Source organism: Hypanus sabinus, chromosome 21 (genome assembly GCF_030144855.1).
Source record: "Hypanus sabinus isolate sHypSab1 chromosome 21, sHypSab1.hap1, whole genome shotgun sequence".
Classification (NCBI taxonomy): domain Eukaryota; kingdom Metazoa; phylum Chordata; class Chondrichthyes; order Myliobatiformes; family Dasyatidae; genus Hypanus; species Hypanus sabinus.
The window spans coordinates 48,383,575-48,405,578 of NC_082726.1; the positions used below are offsets into that span (position 1 = coordinate 48,383,575).

Consider the following 22,004-nt stretch of genomic DNA (forward strand, 5'->3'; position numbering starts at 1 on the left):
CTTTGTGTCGAGCCTTCAAAATAGCACTGTGCCAATGGAAAAAATGGTGTAGGAGTGAGCTGTAGACCATCTCTGTCTGATAATGCTGATCTGATTGTGGTCTCCACCTTTATCCCCAATTGGCAATGAAAGAATCTGATTATCTCACCCTTGAATATATTCACTGACCCTGCCTCCAGATCTCGCTGAGAAAGATAATTCCAAAGTTCCCGACAACCTCCGAGAGAACAAATTACTTTTCACCTCTTCAATAAATAGCCCCTTATATTAAAATGTTGTACCCTGGTTCTAATGTCACCCATGAAGGAAAATTCTCTCTCAGCATCAACTTTCTCAATATTCCTTAAAACCTTCTATCTTTCAATAAGAACACCTCTCATTCTCTTAAACTCCTATGAGTATAGGCCCAAGCTACACAGAGATAAAACTTTTCGTCTTAAGAATTAACATTTCCTGAACTTCTAATGCAAGCATTTCCCTCAGAAACCTAAACTCTATGCAGATGTGGTTGTACAAAGACTTGCCCCTTACATTCTTGATTGTGAGATCAACATTCCATTTGGCTTTCAAATTTCATATTATACCTGCATGCTAAGGGGCTCCCAGCTTCCTCTGTATCTCTGTATTCCATAATGTTTCACTGTTAAACAATATTCTAGTTTTGGCTTAAAGATTCTCACACTTGCCTTCAATTCTCTGCACAGTCTCTGCCCTCCTCATTTGCCCTGATTACCTTCTGTTGTACTGTACACACTTAAAAAATCTTAGTACTGTTACAATCCTGACTATTCAGCATCTTTGTCATCAAGGAGAGTCCGGTTGAAAGTAAAACTTTTATTGCTTTCATTAAATTTCATTAGATATTGGCGGTCTAGCCAATATTTTTGAACTTTATCCACACTCATAAAAAGCCTGGTTCTTGTTTCTATTGACCTGTCAGTTGTTCTAATTTATGATTTTATTCCTTTCCTCTGCTTTGTCTGGTGTTCTTCAGTTATCCCTTCTATTTTTGTTCTGTCTCCCTTATTAAACCTAATTTTCAGCCTAATTTCTCTCTCCTCCCCAACCCCTCCCATCATCCACTATCCAGTCCTGAACTCTCAGTGTCCCTTTGCTCCTGAAGGAATGATTTTGAAGATTTTTAGAAGATTAACTTTATTTGTCACAGGTACATCAAAGTATACAGTGAAATGCATTGCCTCGCATGAGTGACCAACACAGTCACCGATGTGCCGCAAGTGTCATCATGCTACCATTGACACCATAGTGTGCCCACAACTTACTAACCCTAAATCACACGTCCTTGGAATGTGGGGGTAAAACGGAGCACCCAGAGCAAATCTACATGGTCACAGGAGAAACATACAAGCTCCTTTCAGACAGCAGCAGAAACTGAACTTCTTTCTTTCTTTTTCAATCTTTTTATTGAGTTTCATATAAATATAAAAAAAAACATAACAAAATAATGAATAGGTTATGAATACAATAGACTTAAGATTACATTAATAATAGGATAATAATATCCTATTAAACATCAACAACAAAAAAGTACATTAATCAATCAAGTCTATATAATTATATATGAAAAAAAACAAAACTAATCATCAAAAGAAAAAGAAAAAAAAAATTAAAAATGTGTGAAAGAAAATATATATATGAAACAAGCACTAAACTAAAACTAACATGGGCAATAATAACAGTTTATAAGTATATGATAGTGTCAAAGAACTCCGGAACTCCATACCTGAACAAGAATAAACAAAGAGAAGGTCTGGGAAAGGCCAAATTAATTCACATGAAAATGTCGGATGAACGGTCCCCAAGTTTCTTCAAATTTAATTGACGAGTCAAAAATTGTGCTCCTAATTTTTTCCAAACTCAGATAAGAAATAGTTTGAAAAAGCCACTGAGACGTGGTAGGAGGGTTTACTTCTTTCCAATTTTGTAATATAGACCTTCTGGCCATTAATGTTACAAAAGCAATCATTCGTCTGATTGAAGGAGAAAACTGATTACCATCCTCATTTGGTATACCAAAGATTGCAGTAATAAAGTTAGGTTGTAAATCAATGTTCCAAATTGAGGAAATGGTAACGAATATGTCCTTCCAATAATTATGTAAAGTAGGACATGACCAAAACATATGGGTCAGTGAAGCCACTTCTGAATGACATCTATCACATTGAGGGTTAATATGAGAATAAAATCGAGCAAGTTTATCTTTAGACATATAAGCTCTATGTACAATTTTAAATTGTATTAAAGCATGTTTAGCACATATAGAAGAAGAATTAACCATTTGTAAAATTTTTTCCCATTTATCTGTTGGTATATTGTAGCGAAGTTCTTTTACCCATTGTTGTTTAATTCTATCAGACATTTCTGGTTGTATCTTCATAATCATGTTGTAAATAAAAGCAACTAATCCCTTCTGACAAGGATTTAAGGTAAAAATCAAATCTGAGAAATCCGTTGAAGTTGAGTTGGGAAAAGATGGTAAAACTTTATGTAAAAAGAAACTGAACTTCTAATCTTACAGTTGGTACTGTGAAGTGTTGCACTAAGCACTATGCGACTGTCGAACCCCATTTCAATTCCCTTTCCCCTTTATCTTTCCATATGTCTTCTATAATCTTTTTAAGATTACTGTAAACCTCAAACATCATTAGCTCTGCGAAGTACCTTTACATTTAAGTCTCACGTTCTTGCTAAAATTTAATCCTTCCTCTACTGGCCACTAAATCCTAAACACTGGAATTCCCAGGCTAAGTTTTTCCATCTGTCTCTCCTGTGAACAGCTCCTTAAAGCCCACCTCCTTGACCAACTCTTTGGAAAGTGGCCCTTATGTTACTCACTGTCAAATTCGATTTGTGAAACACATTGGGATGGTTTCCTCTGTTAAAAGGTATCCGATTTGTAACTCAGTTTCTACCTCTACTGATCAAAGAAATTACTAACAAGATCAAAGAATTAGTCATTGATTTGAAGAAGTGGGTTGCAGTACACGCCCCTCACTGCATCAGAGGTTCTGGGTGGAGATGGTTGAAAACATCATGTTTTGAGGCGTAAATATCATCAATAAATTGATTCTGCTCCAACTATGTGAATGCTATGGCCAGAACTGCACACCAGCACGTCTACATCCTCAGAAAGCTGTGGAAATCTGGCATAAACATAAGAGATATTGCAGATGCTGGAAATCCAGAGCAATACATACAATATGCACAAGGAATTCATCAAGTCAGGGAGTATCTTTGGAGAGGAAAAACAGTTGATATTTTGGGCCAAGGCCTTTCATCAGGAAAATTGCCATGTTATTCCTGATGACTCACCGTTTTTTTTTACAGATGCTCTATGGAAAGCTTACTGAACAGATGCATCACAGCTTAGTACGGCAACTGCTTTGCCCAAGAGTGCCAGTAATTGCAGAGCATTGTGAACATGGCCCAGTCTATCAAGCAAACCTCCTTCTTCTCCTTTGACTCCAACTAGACTTCCCACTGCCTCAGAGAAGCCAGCATAATCAAGAGCCTCTCCCAACCCAGTCATTCTCCCTTTTCACCTTTTCCTATTGAGCAGAAGAAACAAAATTTTAAGAATGCTTACCACCAAGACTGAAGACAGCTTCTTTCCTTCTAATACCAGACACTTGAATGTACCTCAATGAGCTCTTGATCTTTAATTTTACCTCATTATGGTCCTTGCATTTTAGTTATCTAGCTTTGCTGCACTTTCTCTGAAACTGGAGCTCAGTGGTCTATATTCTGTTTTCCTTTTGTGCCTGTGTATGTAATGATCTGTTAGGACTGCATATAAACAAAAGCTTTTCAATGTTGACTTGCCCACAGAAAGCAAAGGGTGGGAGTAAATAGAGTGTATTTTCCTGGTGACCAGTGGTGTCCCCAAAGGTTCTGTTCTGGGACCCTTTTTCTTTGCTCTTTGTAAACGATTTGGATGGAAGGGTGGGTTAGTAAGTTTGCAGATCACATGAAGGTTGTGGAAGGTTGTCTTCAGTTACAATGAGACATTGATAAGATGCAGAGCTGGGCTGAGGAGAGTTCAATCGGAAAGAGTATGAAGTATTTCACTTTGAAAGTCAAACTTGAAGGCAGAAAACAGGGTTAAAGGCAAGATTCTTCGCAGTGTGGAGAAACAGAGAGATACTGGGGTCCACATTCATAGATTCCTCAAAGCTGCTGGTTTAAAAGGCACATGGTGTGTTGACTTTCATTTGTCAGCAGCTTGAATCCAGAACCACGAAGTAATGTTACAGCTCTGCAAAACCCTGGTTAGATCATACTTGGAATATTGTGTTCCGTTCTGGTCACTCCATTATATGAAGGATGTAGAAGCTTTAGAGAGGATGCACGAAAAATTTTCCAGTTTTCTGTCTGATTTAGAAAATACCTTAGGAGGAAAGATTGAGTAAGCTAGGGCTTTTTTCTTTGGAGCAAAGGAGGATAAGAATGTGATAGAGGTGTATAAGATAATAAGAGGCATTGATAGTGTGAACATCCAGGGCAGGAATTACTAACATGATTTTAAGGTGGTTGGAAGAACGTACTGGAGTGATGTCACTGAGAGTGGTGGGTGTATGGAACATGCTTCCAGTGGTGATGGTAGAGGCATTTAAGAGACACTTAGGTATACATGTGGATAAAAAAGTATTGGAGAGCTTTGTAGAAAATAGTGGATTGATCTTCAAGCAGTTTAAAATTGGCACAACGTCATGGGCCAAACTGACTGTTCTGTGCTGAACTGTTCTATGTTATACATATCTCGGTGCATGTGACAATAATGAACCCAATACCAATTATGTCCCTTCCACAGGTGTCAGCCTTTGACCCAGACCTGGCTGAGAATGGCTCTGTTGTGTATACTATCAACCCACCCAACCCATTCTATCGAATAAACAGAACCACAGGAAAGATACGGACTTCAGGAGCAGTATTGGACAGAGAGAATATGGATGCCAGTGATGCTGAAATGATGAGAAAAATCATTGTCTCTGTCACAGACCGTGAGTAATAGATGAGTTTGTTTAGCAGTTAAACCTCATATTGATCTTTGCTTTATGTGCTTTCCAATACTTACTTGAAGTATTTTGTGTCCAATTTGGTAACTGATCCTTTGGTATAAGTTTCCAGAAGTGGTCAAGAGGAATGGGTACATGATGCTTAAGCTGTATATGGAACTTGTTGAAGCTGGGCTCTCGGATTGAGTTTCACTAAATTAAATTCTTGCTTCCAGAATGTAGGAAAGAGGTGGAAGCAAAGGATTGAGAGTCGATGACTAGGGGCATGATCTAGGAGATGTTCGGTGTGGTAAAAATAGGGGATACAGCCTTGAGAAAATGAAAGCAACACACACAAAATGCTGGAGTAACTTGGCAAGCCAGGCAGCATCTATGGAAAAGAGTAAACAGTCGATGTTTTGGGCCAAGACCCTTCATCAGGTCTGGAAAGGAACGAGGAAGACTCTTTTTCATAGATGCTATCTGGCTTGTTGTGTTCCTCCAGTGTTTTGTCCGTGTTCCTTTGGATTTCCAGCATCTACAGGTTTTATTGTGTTTGTGAAAATGGAAGTCTTGCACCCAGCATTTTCAGAATCAGAATCAGGTTTATTATCACCGGCATGCGATGTGAAATTTGGTAACTTAGCAGCAGCAGTTCAATGCAATACATAATCTAGAAGAGAGAGAAAAAATATTATTAATAATAAAAATAAATAAAATAAAATATTAATAAATAAACAAGTAAATCAGTTATGTATATTGAATAGATTTTTTAAAAAACATGCAAAAACAGAAATATGTATATTAAAAAAGAAAAGATTCAATGTCCATTTAGGAATCGGATGGCAGAGGGGAAGAAGCTGTTCCTAATTCGCTGAGTGTGTGCCTTCAGGCCTCTGTACCTCCTGCCTTATGGTAACCATGAGAAAAGGACGTGCTGGAGGTCCTTAATAATGGACACTGCCTTCTTGAGACACCACACCCTAAAGATGTCCTGAGTACTTTGTAGGCCAGTACCCAAGATGGAGCTGACTAGATTTATAACCTTCTGTAGCTTCTTTCAGTCCTGTGCAGTAGTCCCTCCATACCAGACAGTGATGCAGCCTGTCAGTATGCTCTCCACAGTACAACTATAGAAGTTTTTGAGTGTATTTGTTGACATGCCAAATCTCTTACATGCTATTACATGCTAATACGGGGCTAATAGCGAAATGCAGGACGCACACCCTGATGGACTGTTTATTGTCACCGGTGATTTTAACCACGCGAACCTTAAGTCAGTGCTCCCCAAATTCCATCAGTATGTGAACTTTGCAACGAAGGGGGAGAACGTGTTGGACCTGGTTTACACAAACATCCCCAACGCCTACTGGGCAGAGCCCTGCACCCACCTCGGTTACTCAGACCACATCTTTTTTATGCTAATCCCAGCATACAGACCGCTCGTCAGGCGCTCCAGACCAGTTCAGAAGCTGGTGAAAACCTGGCCAGCAGGAGCCATCTCTGCTCTTCAAGACTGCTTTGAGAACACTGACTGGCACATGTTCAGGGAGGCTGCAACCGATGGCGACTCTACCAGCTTACAGGAGTACACAGCATCAGTGGCCAGCTAAATCAGCAAGTGCATTGATGATGTAACTCTGTCCAAGACCATCACTATACGTGCCAACCAGAAGCCATGGATGACCGCGGAAGTGCATGCACTGCTAAGGACACGCGACTCCACCTTCAGAGCTGGCGCAAGACAGCTCTAACAACAGCAATGGCCAAACTGTCCCAAGCCATCAGAGGGGCAAAGCGTGCACACGCCCAGCGAATCCACAGCCACTTCCAGGACAGCGGTGACATGCAGCGCATGTGGAAGGGCATCCAGGACATCTCCGATTACAGGACTACATCATCTGACTGTGCCAGTGATGCCTCCCTCCCAGATGCGCTGAATAACTTTTTCGCCTGTTTTGAGGCAGAAAATGACATGGCGGTAAGGAAGTCCACCCCTTCTACAAATGACCAGGTACTGTGTCTCACCTTGGCCGATGTGAGAATAACCCTGTGCAGGGTCAACCCACGAAAGGCTGCTCGACCAGACAACAATCCTGATAGAGTGCTCAGAGGGTGTGCAAACCAGCTGGCAGATGTTCTCACTGACATCTTCAACATCTCCCTGAGCAGCGCCACTGTTCCAAAGTGCTTCAAGGCCACCACTATCGTCCCTGTGCCGAAGAAGTCTTCAGTGTCCTGCCTCAATGACTACCGTCCCATTGCACTCACATCCATCATCATGAAGTGCTTTGAGAGGCTCATCATGAGGCATATCAAGACCCTGCTGCCCCCCCCCTCACTGGATCCCCTACAGTTCGCATACTGTCCCAACTGCTCAACAGACGATGCCATTGCCACCACTCTCCACCTGGCCCTAACCCACCTGGACAAAAAAAGACACGTACGTTCGGATTCTGTTCATAGACTTTAGTTTCTCTACTTTATGCGAAGGCTGAAGATAGTCCACCTCCCACGCCCTATCCTCATCACATTCTACAGGGGTTGTATTGAGAGCATCCTGAGCAGCTGCATTACTGCCTGGTTCGGAAATTGCACCGTCTCGGATCGCAAGACACTGCAGCAGATAGTGAGGTCAGCTGAGAAGATCATCGGGGTCTCTCTTCCCGTCATCACAGACATTTACACTACATGCTGCATCCGCAAAGCAAACAGCATTATGAAGGACCCCACGCACCCCACATACAATCTTTTCTCCCTCCTACCGTCTGGGAAAAGGCACTGAAGCATTCAGGCTCTCACGACCAGACTATGTAACAGTTTCTTCCCCCAAGCTATCAGACTCCTCAATACCCAGAGCCTGGCCTGACACCTTGCCCTATTGTCCTGTTTATTATTTATTGCAATGCCTGCACTGTTTTGTGCACTTTACACAGTCCTGGGTAGGTCTGTAGTCTAGTGTAGTTGTTGTGTGTTTTTTTTCTGTGTTGTTTTTTTTTACATAGTTCAGTCTAGTTTTTGTACTGTGTCATGTAACACCATGGCCCTGAAAAACGACTCATTTTTACTATGTACTGTACTAGCAGTTATGGTCAAAATGACAATAAAAGTGACTTGACTTGACTCTTCAAACTCCTAATAAAGTTCAGCTGCTGTCTTGCCTTCTTTATAATTACATTGATATGTTGGGACCAGGTTAGATCCTCAGAGATCTTGACACCCAGAAACTTAAAGCTGCTGACTCTCTCCACTTCTGATCCCTCTATGAGGATTGGTATGTATTCCTTCATCTTACCCTTACTGAAGTCCACACTCAGCTCTTTAATCTTACTGACATTGAGTACCAGGTTATTGCTGCGGCATCACTCTAGTTCACATATCTCATTTCTGTAAGCCCTCTGGTCACCACCTAAGATTATACCAATGATATTGTATTGTCAGCAAATTTATAGATGGTACTTGAGCTGTGCCTAGCCACACAGTCATGTGTATACAGAGAGTAGAGCAGTGGGCTAAGCACACCTCTGAGGTGCACCAGTGTTGATCATCAGCGAGGAAAATATGTTATTGTAGCGGTGTGCTACACGCAGCGTTAAAATTACGACATGGAGTCGGTAACTGCAGTCGAAGGAAAAACTTTATTCGAAATCCCCAGCCTCACTTTTAAGCCTCCCTCAACCTGCCCCCAGTGGCGCAGAGGCTCCAAAGCTCTGTGCTCGCAAATCCCCGCAGGCTATCTCCCTTAGCCGGAACGCTGGCTAATTGTGAGCCGGTTCGGATGTGCCAGGAAATGGGTCGCCACATTATCACCAATCCACACAGATTCTGATCTGCCAGTTAGGAAGTCGAGGATCCAATTGCAAAGGGAAGTACAGAGGCCCAGGTTCTGCAACTTCTCAATCAGGATTGTGGGAATGATGGTATTAAATGCTGAGCTATAGTTGAAGAACAGCATCCTGATGTAGGTGTTTGTTTAAAGCCGTGTGAAGAGCCATTGAGATTGCATCTGCCATTGACCTATTGTGCCGATGGGCAAATTGCAATGGGTCCAGGTCCTTGCTGAAGCAAGAGTTCAGTCTAGTCATGACCAACCTCTCAAAGCATTTCATCACTGTCAATGTGAGTGCTACCAGGCGCTAGTCATTACAGCAGCCCATCAATATTCTTCTTAGGCACTGGTGTAATTTTTGTCTTTTTGAAGAAAGTGGGAACTTCTGCCTGTAGCAGTGAGAGATTGAAAATGTCTTTGAATACTCCAGCTAGTTGGTTGGCACAGGTTTTCAGAGCCTTACCAGGTACTCCATCAGCGACCTTCTGCCTTGCGAGGGTTCACTCTCTTTAAAGACAGCCTAACATCGGCCTCTGAGAAGGGGGTCACAGGGTCATCAGGTGTAACAGGGATCTTCACAGCTGTAGTTGTGTTCTCCCTTTCAAAGTGGGCATAGAAGGCATTGAGTTCATTTTGTGGGTTTGCAGAACAATGCTGTGAGAAATCAATAGATGTGAAACTAAATGAAGTGCCCAAATTGAGGAACAACACGCTGGTACAGTTCATAGGACTGCTGCCTCATTGCTTCAGTGAGGGTTCAATGCCGAGCCCAGGTGCTGTTTGTGTAGAGTTTGCATGTTCTCCCTGCAACCACCGAGCTTCCGCTGGGTGCTTTGGTTTCTTTGTCAAAGTCATGCAGGTTGGTAAGATAAACTAAAAATTGCCCTATTATGTTGGTGAGAGGTAGAACCTCAGACTGTAGAGAAAGCAAAATTAATGTAATTAGGGGTTTGATCGTGGGCCAAAGGCCTTTTTTCATTCTGTGATGGGAGATGCAGTTTTGGGATATTACAGTCATGGGGAAGTTGAGACTATGAAAGTACGGCAAGAGTGAGCGAACGTTGCAGGTTGAGATTGATGGATGAATGTTGCATTTCAGTTTCTGTTTGCCACTCCCTCAAAGTGTTAACATGTTTTTGAAACTCACATGTTTGTATTGCAAATAATCTCAAGATTTGTGAAAATGCCAGTGCTGGGAAATTATACCCAGTCATGGAATCCTGGCACAATCCCAAACCAATGTGAACTTCTGGTCCTTGCTCCTTCTGGTACCCAAGAGAACTGCAATGTTTGATGCTGATTGACTCTGACCTTGTCCTAATTTTTTTATTTCACAGGTTACTTTAAAATCTTGAATTTTTCTATGTTTTATTTATTTCACAATGTAATTTCTCAAATACATCCATCGAAAAAGAGAAGCTTTGGGCGTCTTAGGGTTTTTGAGGAAGAGGAGAGTAGCGCTGGAGGATACTCAGTTCTTTCAGTGGTGGCTGCATTGTCAGAGAACTGTCAGTCTAGTGAAGGCTAACACCAAGAATCCCTGAGCTGGATGAGACAGCCTATGACACTTGATAAAGAACAAAGGAGTTCTTCCTAATGACTTGCCCAATATTCATTATTTATCCATTGATCTGCATCAATAAGAGAGCAATTATTTGGTCAGAATTACTTTGAACAGTGCAGCCTTGCGGTGTATAGGTTGCAAGCAGATCGTTTATGTAGCAGGGTTGCTTTGACAGTATGACATGGAAAGTGTTACAGAAGTTATGTCCATCTTTATTCATGTGTGATGGCTGTAATCAAAGAAGGAGAGTCCTCATTTGTTTATCAATGTAGACTTCTTGTACTGAAACCGTAGAAGGGTCCACCTTGATCTAGTCAATACACACACCTCTTGAGGAGAGGGAAGTAGGTAGGGAGTGATATATTCAGAAAGGAAAGCATGCATGCAGTGCTACTGCACAAACTGATCTGTTTTCCTTTTCGCCTTTGCTCTGAAACTTTAGGTGCTATATTTGAGTACTGACACAGCTCATCAAGACCAACTCGTGTAGCACCAAGGAAGGAACAAATTTGTTTGTCACAGAGTTTCTCTCTTTGTTGGTCATACAGTTAGCATTAATTCCAAGTTTTACAGATGCAACTGCTGTGTGACTGATACCCCTCTAATGGAAGAACTCTTTATGTTGCTAACTTGATTTGCAATTATTTGGATTTCTCTCGCCTCCCTTGTTGCAGTTAGTTCTGTAATTGGGAAAACACACTCCATGAGCCGTCATCCTTACATTGCAAATGTGCATCTCGTTGTTTAAATATAGCAGAGGACTTCGACAGTCCTCAGCACAAATCTCACACAGTTTGTAACCTGATGTTTTGTAGGTCTTGCTTACTGACACTGTATATATTAGCATTAATCACTCATGGCAGGCTATCAAGATCAGCAGAAACAAATTTTAATGAAAAAAAATTTGCCTTTATTTCATGACTTCAGCAGCTTAAAAGTGGCATGAGGTTCTATCCTTGGAAAGGGAATCCAGTTGTAAAATATGTATGGTGTTCCGTCATCTCAGTTGTTCACAGAATGAAGTCCATGTCTCCTCTTATACTCTAATGAAGGTTCGTAGAGCCATAGAACACTACAGCACAGAAACAGGCCATTTGGCCCATCTAGTCTTTGACAAACTATTAATCTGCCTATTCCTGTCGAACTGCACCTGAATATACCTCTCCCATCCAAACTTCTCTTAAATGTTCAAGTTGAACCTGCATTCACCACTTCTGCTGGCAGCTTGTTCCACACTCTCACCACTCAGAGTGAAGAAGATCCCACTCATGTGCCCCATAAACATTTTCCCTCTTACCCATAACCTTTAGTTCTAAATTCATCCAACTTCAGTGGAAAAAGCCTGATCCTCCATCTTCCAAACCCATTAACTTGGCTTTCCAGTTCACTAATTAAGTTCCTGCTTTTAAAGTATTGCAGAAATATTTTTCCAGTGTTCCTATTCATTTCATATTACTTTTGATTTTCTTAAGGCCAGATCCTAAATTTACTTGCTATACTTTTCGTAACCATGTCTTCAGCAGCCAAGTCCCTGAGCAACAAAATTCCCACCTGAAACTTCCCAGCTTTTATCCTATTTGAGCAAGCTTTTGGAGTATGTCTTGGGTCTCGCCTGGAATGTTGATTGTTTATTCTTCTTCATAGCTGCTGCCTGGCCTGCTGAATTCCTCCAGCATTATGTGCACATGTGTGGAAGCAAATAGCAAAGTTCACTGGAGGTGGCACCATGGCTCCTTTGTTAGAATATTGTGGGATCAAGTCCTACTTGAAGGATTGTCTAGGCATGTTGTCTGAGCTGTTGCTCCCTTTACAAGGGAGTGCAGATGATATATTACCACCAAGTCCTACCTGCTCTCTCAGGTGGATATATATATAAAAAAAGAGGGAAACAGGAAAGAAAGAAAGGTTAGCTTTATTTGTCACATATACATCAAAATGTACAGTGAAATGTGTTGTTTGAGTCAAATTGAATCTGCAAGGATTGGAAGTGATGCCACACTTCCAGCACCAACATAGCATGCCCACAATTTACCAACCTTTATCTGTTCATCTTTGGAATGTGGGAGGAAACCAGACCACCCAGCTAAAACCCACGTGGTCTCACGGAGAACATATGGCAGCGGGAATTGAACCCCAATACAGTTGGCACTATAATAGTATTATGCTAACTGCTACTCTAGCATGCTACCTTGACACCCTTGGCGGTGCTTACAGGAGGGTAGAGGGATTATAAAGGTGCTATGTTAATGTTTGTCTTTTGTTTTTCTCTTAGAAATTAGATTCGATTTGATTCAACTTTATTGTCATTGTGCTGAGTACAGATACAAAGCCAAATGAAATGCAGTTAGCATCTAACCAGAAATGCAAAGAATAGTGTTATTTACAAAATATTCAGTAATTTTCAGATGTGACATTAGAATTCATTCATAGAACATTTGTTATCTGTTGGAACGTCCACCAATTTCTGATTGATATACAAATGGCAGGATCCATCATCAGCAAATTTTAAGACAGGCAACTGCAGTTTCACATTGTATGCAGGATTTGTACATATGTATAATCTATCCTGTACTGCAATGTGGGACAGAAGGAATGTCACATTGTTTGAGGTGTCTTCCCCTGGATGCAGGTTTAAAGCTAACTTAACTGCTCAGAGGTTGCATAGTACGAAACAAAGAAGGCAATGAGATCTTCTATTGCTGTCCTTCCTTGAACAAGTCCATGAAGGATTAAGATGGATCATAAATCCTTTTGCTCTTTGTGTTTGTATAGCAACTATTTAAAAAATAATTTACTCAACGCACTTCATGCTGTTTAAGAGATGTGGTAATTTGCTGACCTTGAACTATTTCCAGTCAAAGTAGGACTGGAAAGCAGGACTGAGCCACATTATAGTCCCCACCCCAAACTCCTCTTAATGAGGTAAGACTGGTTTAAGTACAGCTAGCAGTCATGGTGACTTTATTCCTATTATTTTCAACGCAGAGGGAAGGCCAGCTCTCCAAGCCAGCAGCAGCACTGTTGTTTCAGTCAACCTGTTAGATCTCAACGATAATGACCCAGCTTTCCAAAATTTGCCATTCGCTGCTGAGGTGCCAGAAGGCTTGCCTGTGGCCTCATCCATTTTCCAGGTAACTGTTCAAGTCATGCTTACAAGCTTGTTAAAATATGAGATGTGTGTAATAGTGCAGGCATCAGAGAAAGTGAGCAGGGGAGGAAGGACTGGGAGGAGTCTTTTCTTTTGCTTTGACAATGTTATTGGTAAATCCACTCTGAATCCAGTCCTGAATAAATGGAATATTAACTTACAGAAGACAGAGAATAGGAGACACTGGTTTAGAATTTCTTGTGTTCTTGGTGTAATAGCACATTTCCCTTGCCCTGGTGACCAATTCATTGGAAGCATTGTGGTTATGTTACAATGCCAGACATTGAGATGTCTGGATCAACAGCCTAGAAATGTGAATTAGCACTCACATTATAGCCAGTACAAACTGAGGTTAATTCAATTATATTTGTAATTAAATGCTACCTTTAGTGGTAATCAATATTGTTGTAAAATCAATCGGCTTACAAATGAACTCCGCTGAAGGCAATCTTTCATCTGAACTTGGTCTGGCCCACACATACCACAGTTCCACACTGCCCCTTGGAATGCCTGAGCATTTAATGGAATGGTTAGAAACGGGCAGCAAATCTCTGAATTCCCAGTCAGATCCATATCTGCGAATGAAAGGATGTGGGAAAGGTTTCTTCTGTCACCTTTATATCTTTGACTAGCGGTGTTTTATGGTATCTTTCCAACCTGAACAACAGGGTGGAGAGGTGCTGCCCTGATTTCAAGTTCTGGGAGGGAAGTCACTCCCTCCAGTTACCTTCACCTATTTTCTCACAGTTCTTCTCTATTCTTAGGTATCCGTACTGGATCCAGATGAAGGTTTGAATGGATTGGTTACCTATTCCATGCAAGTGGGCATGCCCAGGTTGGACTTTGTGTTAAATTCCAGCACTGGTGTGATCACCTCCACCACAGTACTGGACCGGGAGAGGATAGCAGAGTACTATCTGAGGTTAATAGCCAGTGATGCAGGAGCAGTACCAAGGAGTTCCACCAGCACCCTAACTGTACGAGGTAAGCAGGCACAATGCTACAAGAGATTGGCTGTCCTGCAGCAGATGACTCATCCCTGAGCACCGTAAAGTCTCTGCACCATGTATAAGACTTGGGTCAAGGCTGTGATGGAAAGTTCTCTGCTTGCCTGGATAAGTGCAGCTCCAGCAAAACTCCAGAAGCACAAAAGCATCTGACACAAAGCAGGCTACTTGATTCTCACCCCATCCAATACCCAAAACATTCATTCCCTCCACACAGTCAGACAGTGGCTACGGTGTGTTCCATTTACAAAAGCTTCAATGGTACTCCTGGGCTACTCTCACAACACCTGTAACCTCCACCAACAGGAATGATAAGGGCGCCAAGCACTTGGAAATCTCTTCACTTCAAGTCGCACATTAACTTGACTTGGAAAAACATTGATGTCCCTTTACCATCACTGCGCTGTGGGAGTACCTTCACCAGAAATGCAGTGTTGTACAAAAGACTTAGGCACATACATATAGCCGGGGTGTCTAAGACTTCTGCACAATTCTGTAGTAATTTTATGTATTGCATTATATTGTTCCCCCCCTCCCCCCAAAAATTTCATGTTGCATGTGAGTGGTAATAAACCTGATTCTGACATGGGTCTCTATTGTGCACTGAAAAGCATTTGATTCGGTTAATTGGAATTTTCTTTACAGAGTTTTACATAGATTTGGTTTCCAAGACACAATTATTAAAACTATCCAGGCACTATATGACAATCCTACTGCTAGGATTAAAATCGATGGATATTTATCAAATAGTCTTACCCTAGAAAGGGGCACGAGACTGGGTTGTGCATGGTCACCACTACTCTTCGCGCTATATCTGGAACCATTAGCTCAATACATCAGACAAAATGAAGATATCAGGGGAATTACTATTAAATGGACAGAGCATAAATTGGCTTGTTATGCAGATGTCATTTTGATCTATCTAGGGCAACCAACATAATCTTTACCTAATTTGATGCAATCCTTTGAACAATATGGTCAATTATCAGGATACAAGATCAACATAGATAAAACCCAATTACTTTCATTTACTATAGCCCACCAAGAGAAATTGAAAGTCGATACCCCTGGGCATGTCACACAGAGTCTTTCAAATATTTGGGCATCATTATGCCAAAAGATTTGGCAAAATTATCAGAATGTAATTATCAGCCTCCATATAAAAAAATTAAGGAAGATGTGGCAAGATGGAGCCTGATTCCTTTTTTCAGTCTCAGTTCAAGGATTAAGTCTATTAAAATGAATATACTGCCCAGACTGCTATATCTCTTTCAGACCCTACCAATAGAGATTAATCAAAATCAATTCAATGAATGGAATAAGATGCTATCAAGGTATATTTGGCAGGGTAAAAGGCCTAGAGTTCGTCTCAAAACTTTGCAATTAGCAAAGGAAAAGGGGGGATGGGGCTTGCCTTCTCTTAGAGATTATTATTTTGCAGCACAGTTGAGAGCTGTGATATGTTGGTGCAACCCATCATATGACGCTCAATGGAAAAACATTGAGGAGCGCGTACTTCCCATCCTCATACAAACAATTTTGGCTGATAACAACCTGCAAAGGTACATAAATACTATTGATAACCCATGGGTGAAATTGACTCTTAAAATATGGAAAACCACTATAAAAGAATATAATCTAGAGGGAGATATTGCAATTCTTAAATGGTGTGCATATGACTGATTTTACACCAAATAAATTGGATGCTAGATTTAAGGACTGGATAGCTAAAGAAATAACAGTTCTTTGCAACATAATGGAAGAAGGAACACTGTTCAGTTTTGAAATGCTTAAAGAGAAACACTTATTAGAAAAACAAGATTTTTATCGGTATTTACAAATGTGACAATATGTTAATAAGACACTTAAAAATGTAACCAAGGCAAATACATGCTTGATAGAGCTCTTTAGAAAAGCATATAATTCAGAAAATGGTAGTAGAATCATTTCAAGCATGTGTAAGGGATTGTCAAATCTTAAAACACATTCGACTTCATACATTAAAACAAAATGGGAGAAGGAAGGAGGGATAATTATATCTGAGGAAGAATGGACAACAATATGGAGATATCAATGGAAGTGTACCAGTTCACAGAAATGGAGGGAGTTTGGATGGAAAAACTTGATAAAATATTTTATTACACCCTCTCAGAAATCCCATTATGATGGTAATCTTTGTTTGCTGGAGAAATTGTGGAAATCAAAATGCAAATCATTATCATATTTTTTGGGACTGCCCTGTTATCAAAAACTATTGGAGGGGGATACACAATGCCCTGCAAGACATCTTTACATGTGAAATACCCTTGGAGAGTAAGACCATATACTTTGGATATATACCTCAAGAATGGTTGAAAAGAGATAAATATTTAAAGAATATACTGTTGGTGGCTGGTAAAAAGACTCTTACTAGGAAATGGTTATCACAGGAGAGCCCAACTTTAAATACATAGATGGAAATTACAATGGACATTTACAAAATGGAGAAGATAACAGCATCTGTTAATCATAAGCTGGAATAATTTGATTCATACTGGGAAAAATGGTTTAACTACATAATGCCTCATAGGCCTGATTTTATTCTCATAAATCAATGAATCTGTTGTAAAAGAAAGATCACTCCCTACTTGTGCATAGTTCTTTCTTTTTGCTTGTTTTTTCTTTCCGCTCTTTTCTATAAGTGTATACCCCAGATAAATACTTTGTGGAGATTTTGTGATATATATGATTATATGATGTATATGTACAATGTCTGAAATACATCTTATGAAAATGTTTGATGATCTTCAACAAAAAAGTAAATTACAAAAAAAAGAGAGAGGGAAGTGGGCAGAGAGAGGGGTATCATAGTTGGGAAAAGGGAAAGCGAGAGGGGAAGGAGCAGGAATCACCAGAAAGGCATAACTGTAATGATCAATAAGGCAATTGTTTGGAATAAAAGGCCCTTACCTGGTGTCTCAGGGCTGGGTGTGTCTCCACCTATGCCATCCCCCCTGTCCCTGGCACTCCTCCTCTGCTACCTGTCCCACACCCCTCCCATGGCACTCCACCCTCACCATTCCCAACATCCTTTGCTTCCCCGGATTTACAAACTCGCTCTCTGCTAACAAATACAGTACCGTGCAAAAATCTAGATATCCTAGATATATATACACCTAAGACTTTCGCTCAGTACTGCAATTCAAGGCAGCCCATCACCACCTCGTCATCTGAGAAATTAGGGACTCAATGCAAAACCCAGATTTCAAAAATAAGTCAATTTAAAATAAATGCAATCTCCACAAAGATTAATGTGCGATACAAGGCCTTTGGTCTAGCTTTCTGATATTTGAGAGTTATATGTATATTCATCTGTGCATTGTTTAATTAATAGGAAGAAACAAGTCTGTGAGATTTACCCATCTCCCATGCTCCCTCCTCTTAAAGGATTGCCTCTTGAATGCTTAAATTGTCTCTTTGGTGCATTCAAAGTTTGGAGCACAGATTATAATCATACAGCACGTAAGCAGGTCCTTCAAACTACCCGGTCCATGCTGGTTATCAAACATCTAGTCTTACACTAATTACTATCATACTTTCCCCGTGTTTCCATCAGCTTCCCCACTCACCCTTATACTGAGCGATTTATATTGGTCAATTAATCTACCAACCTCCACACTTTTTGAATGGGGAGAAAGGTGGAGTAGCCAAAGGAATCTTACATCGTCACAGGGAGAGCATGCCAACCTAAAACAGGCAACACGGAAAGTCTGGATTGAATTTGTGTCTCTAGAATTGTGAAACAGCAGACCTACTAGTTGTACTACCATCCCACCATATTGACTTTTTTTTCCAGTTTTCAACCTTTTGTGTAACAAAATTCCCACATATTGCCAAAACTCAATTTACCAGAAACACATGCTGTAGTCCTCTGGGAACACCTTCACCATCAGTTTCCCCATTAGGACGCACACCATCCTGACTGGGAAATATATTGTCTTTGATTGGCGCTGGGTCTAAATCCTGGAACTCCTAACTGCACATTAGGTTCAACTTCACCAGAAGGACTGGAGAGGTTCAAGAAGGAAACTCCTCACCACCTCCTTGAGTCCAATGAGGGATGGGCAATGAACATTAGCTTCTCCCTGTCATTCTACACATGCTGAAGATTCGGGTGAGACCTCCACACCATAAGCACTACATTCTGCAGCAGAAGATTCACATCCTAAACATCTCCTTGTTCTGTATTTTCAATCAGTGGTTTCTAAAGTCCAACATATTTTGAAATAATTGTTAACTTGGAATTTTATAAATTTGATATTTATGCTTAATTTTCAGTCACGTTTACTTTTATCTTCCATCTCTTGTTATGTGGTACTGGCACTGCAGCAAGATTATTTTTTTAAAATTTTGTTTCCAATATTTTTATTGAATTTCATATATGCAAATACAGAGTTCATAAGGATACTTATTATAAATCAAGATAAGATAGCATAAAATGCACTTTATATAAATCATATCGATACAATCTCAGTATCCCATGTTAATGATCTATCAAATAAAATAAGAAAGAAATTATATTTAAAGAATAACTGGAGTAACAGGCTTTTCCAGCCCAATAAGCCTGCACTGCCCAGTTGCCCCACGTGACCAATTAGTAGTGTAGTGATTACAGTTCGGAGCATTCCAGAGATTGGAGTTCAATTCAGGCGCCAACTGTAAGCAGTTTGTACTTTCTCCCCTTGAAACATCTGGGTTTCCATCGGGTGCTTTGGTTTCCTCCCACAGTTAAAAGATGTATCAGTTAGAAGGTTAATTGGTCATTGTAAATTGTCCTCTGATTAGGCTAGTGTTAGATAGGTGGGTTGCCAGGCAATAAATATCATTAGACTAGAGGGCCTATTTTGTGTCTATTTCTAAATTAAAAAAAAATAATGAAATTATTAACTTTGAAATATGGGAGGAAACTAGCACCAAGAAGAAACACACACAGTCACAGAGGGAATACTCCTTGTATACAGTGGTGCTGTTATAACATTACACTAACCACTATGCTACCAAAAACTTGCCCAGCTGTTGAGGCGAGGGAGAAGTTATGAACAGCCTTTATCAAGCATTCTATTCCCAACCAGACTGGAGCAGGCTACCTGGCCCTGCCCAGAAACACCACCCAAAGGCACTTTGATTTCACTTTCTCTCCGATCAACTTCCAAAGGAAGTTACTCTGAGTCCTATAAACAGAGAGATAGTAATCGTAATAGAGAATTGAGATTCACAAAGATATTGACAAATCTTTCATGATTGATTTAGGGGTTAGAATAAATGTAAAATAACTTTGGCATTTGAGAGGGGAATCAATGATTGAGCCAGCCCTGCATGGATCTAGAAGGCTAGGTTAACAACTTGACAGATAATTCTAAATATGATTTGTTAAGAAATTGAACGAATGGTCAGGAAATGATCAAGTGAACTCACTGCCCTTCTGTTATGAGTAGAATGCCACAGCCATTGACTTCTTTCCTCCTGCATTCCCCACAGACAATGTAATGAGGGAACAAGAAAGTACACATATACTTGCAGGTTGCAAACCTTTCATTGGGGAGGGAGAGGGCATGCTGCTTTCTAAATCCAGAAATCTATTCAGGCCTGATTAATTGTTAGTGACTATGCCCTACTGAGTTCTGGAAATCTATTCATAACTGGTTAATAGTGAATATGCCCAGCTGAGATTCCCTCCTCCCTGTGTTTTGGGACATTAAACGCGATTGTTCTTCTTTCAGTGATGGATGTCAACGATGAGACGCCGACGTTCCACCCAGCTGTTTACCACATCTCTCTACTGGAGGACGTGGCCAGAGATTACACGGTTGTTCACCTCAACTGTACGGATGCAGACACTGGTCTTAATGCCGAGCTCAGTTACTTCATCACAGGTGCGTGCCCTTAAGAACGATAAGGCCGAAGTTTAGCCACAGGGCAATGCTCAACATTTTTTTTTAGGCCCATTTTGGAACACCAGTGCCCACACGGTTATTTGTCAGCAACCTATCTTAGAAGTTCCAGTGCTTCATATGTTTCTACTCAGCTCTTAAAGCTAGGGTGTTCCTTTCTGCTTCTACTTCACACTGATTCAGTTTCATCTAAATTAAAATTCTGTGGAATAGAGCCAAGTTTGTGCAGACACTGGCGTGCAAGGAAACTTTCCCTTGTGATAGAATGTCAGTTTTCACCAGGGAAAATTATTCTGGCAGCTGAGAGCTAGAAAAATATTAATGAAAAAGCTTAAAAATAGCTAATACATTTCTATATATTGTGATTCCTCTCAAGAGCCTTTTATTTGCAAGGGGTCATCTTAGCGTATCGAAGAGGTCTTAAAACCCTCTTCTGTCCTTCGATTATGGTCAGTAGGTTAATCGGCCACAGGCAATTGCCCCTAGTGCAGTCTACATATTGATAACCCTTCACTTCAAAAATAATGAGTCCTCCCTTCTACCGCTGGTCTTAACTCTGAGTTTATACAATTTTTCAACACTGGATTTGATCTCTGTTTAGTGAAACAATGTGTCATTAAATGTTTGACTCCGATATATTCCAACAGGGTACCAGAAGTACCTTAAATTTTACAATACGAAAACTAGTCATTCAGCCAAATGGGCTTTGTTGACATGAATGTTTCACCAAATGCACCTCCAATGTGACTTCACCTCATCCAAGCAACATATCCTTCTATAGAGAACAGTAAACAGTTGATGCTTTGGGCTGAGGGTATCCGCCTGAAACATCAGCTGTTTATTCCAATTCATAGATGCTGCCTGACCTGCTGAGTTCATCCGGCATTTTGTGCATGTTGCTCTGGATTTCCAGCATCTGCATAACCTTTTGTGTTTAACATATCCTTCTATTTCTTTTGCATCTTAACATTTCTTCATAAATTTGACTATTATTCAGCTCACCCATTCCTTCTAGAGCACATTGTGTATTTTAGATCCCAAATAAACAAACAGTTGATTAGTTTCCTGTGCTGTGTTATTCTCTGATTCAATGCTATGTAAGCATTGGATTCAACTTGATCTATAGTGAGAAATTGCAAACAAATGCACTGAGATTTCTCATTGATTTACATGTGAAACAAAAGGCATCAGCCCTTCATCTCTTCTGTTCCCATGTAGGAAATAAGACCCGTCCTCTTTAATATTTCATATCTGTGGCCTCAACTAAGCAGATCCATCTCAAAAATACTAATGCAACTTCATCTTTCAGGTGGAAACAATGACGGAAAATTCAGCGTTGGCTTTAGAGATGGAATTGTCAGGACTGTGGTGAACCTGGATAGAGAGACCCAAGTTTCTTACACACTTATTCTGGAAGCTATTGGTGAGTCACCAATCCGCTGGTTTTCATTACAAATATGTAGGATATATTACTGTTGTTTAAAAGACCAAAATAGAGAATCTCTTTAGTT

At 40.5% G+C, this 22,004-nt stretch overlaps 1 protein-coding gene across 1 annotated transcript in view; it reads left to right on the plus strand.

The window, feature by feature from the left end:
• The window catches only part of cdh23 (cadherin-related 23), a 1,109,092-nt gene that overhangs the window by 674,577 nt on the left and 412,511 nt on the right, over nucleotides 1-22,004 (plus strand). Inside the window, exons 23-27 of the mRNA XM_059946450.1 lie at nucleotides 4,832-5,021; nucleotides 13,394-13,539; nucleotides 14,321-14,540; nucleotides 20,323-20,475; nucleotides 21,803-21,916. Of these exons, the coding sequence (XP_059802433.1) occupies nucleotides 4,832-5,021; nucleotides 13,394-13,539; nucleotides 14,321-14,540; nucleotides 20,323-20,475; nucleotides 21,803-21,916 (823 nt within the window). The remainder of the gene's footprint in view (nucleotides 1-4,831; nucleotides 5,022-13,393; nucleotides 13,540-14,320; nucleotides 14,541-20,322; nucleotides 20,476-21,802; nucleotides 21,917-22,004) is intronic.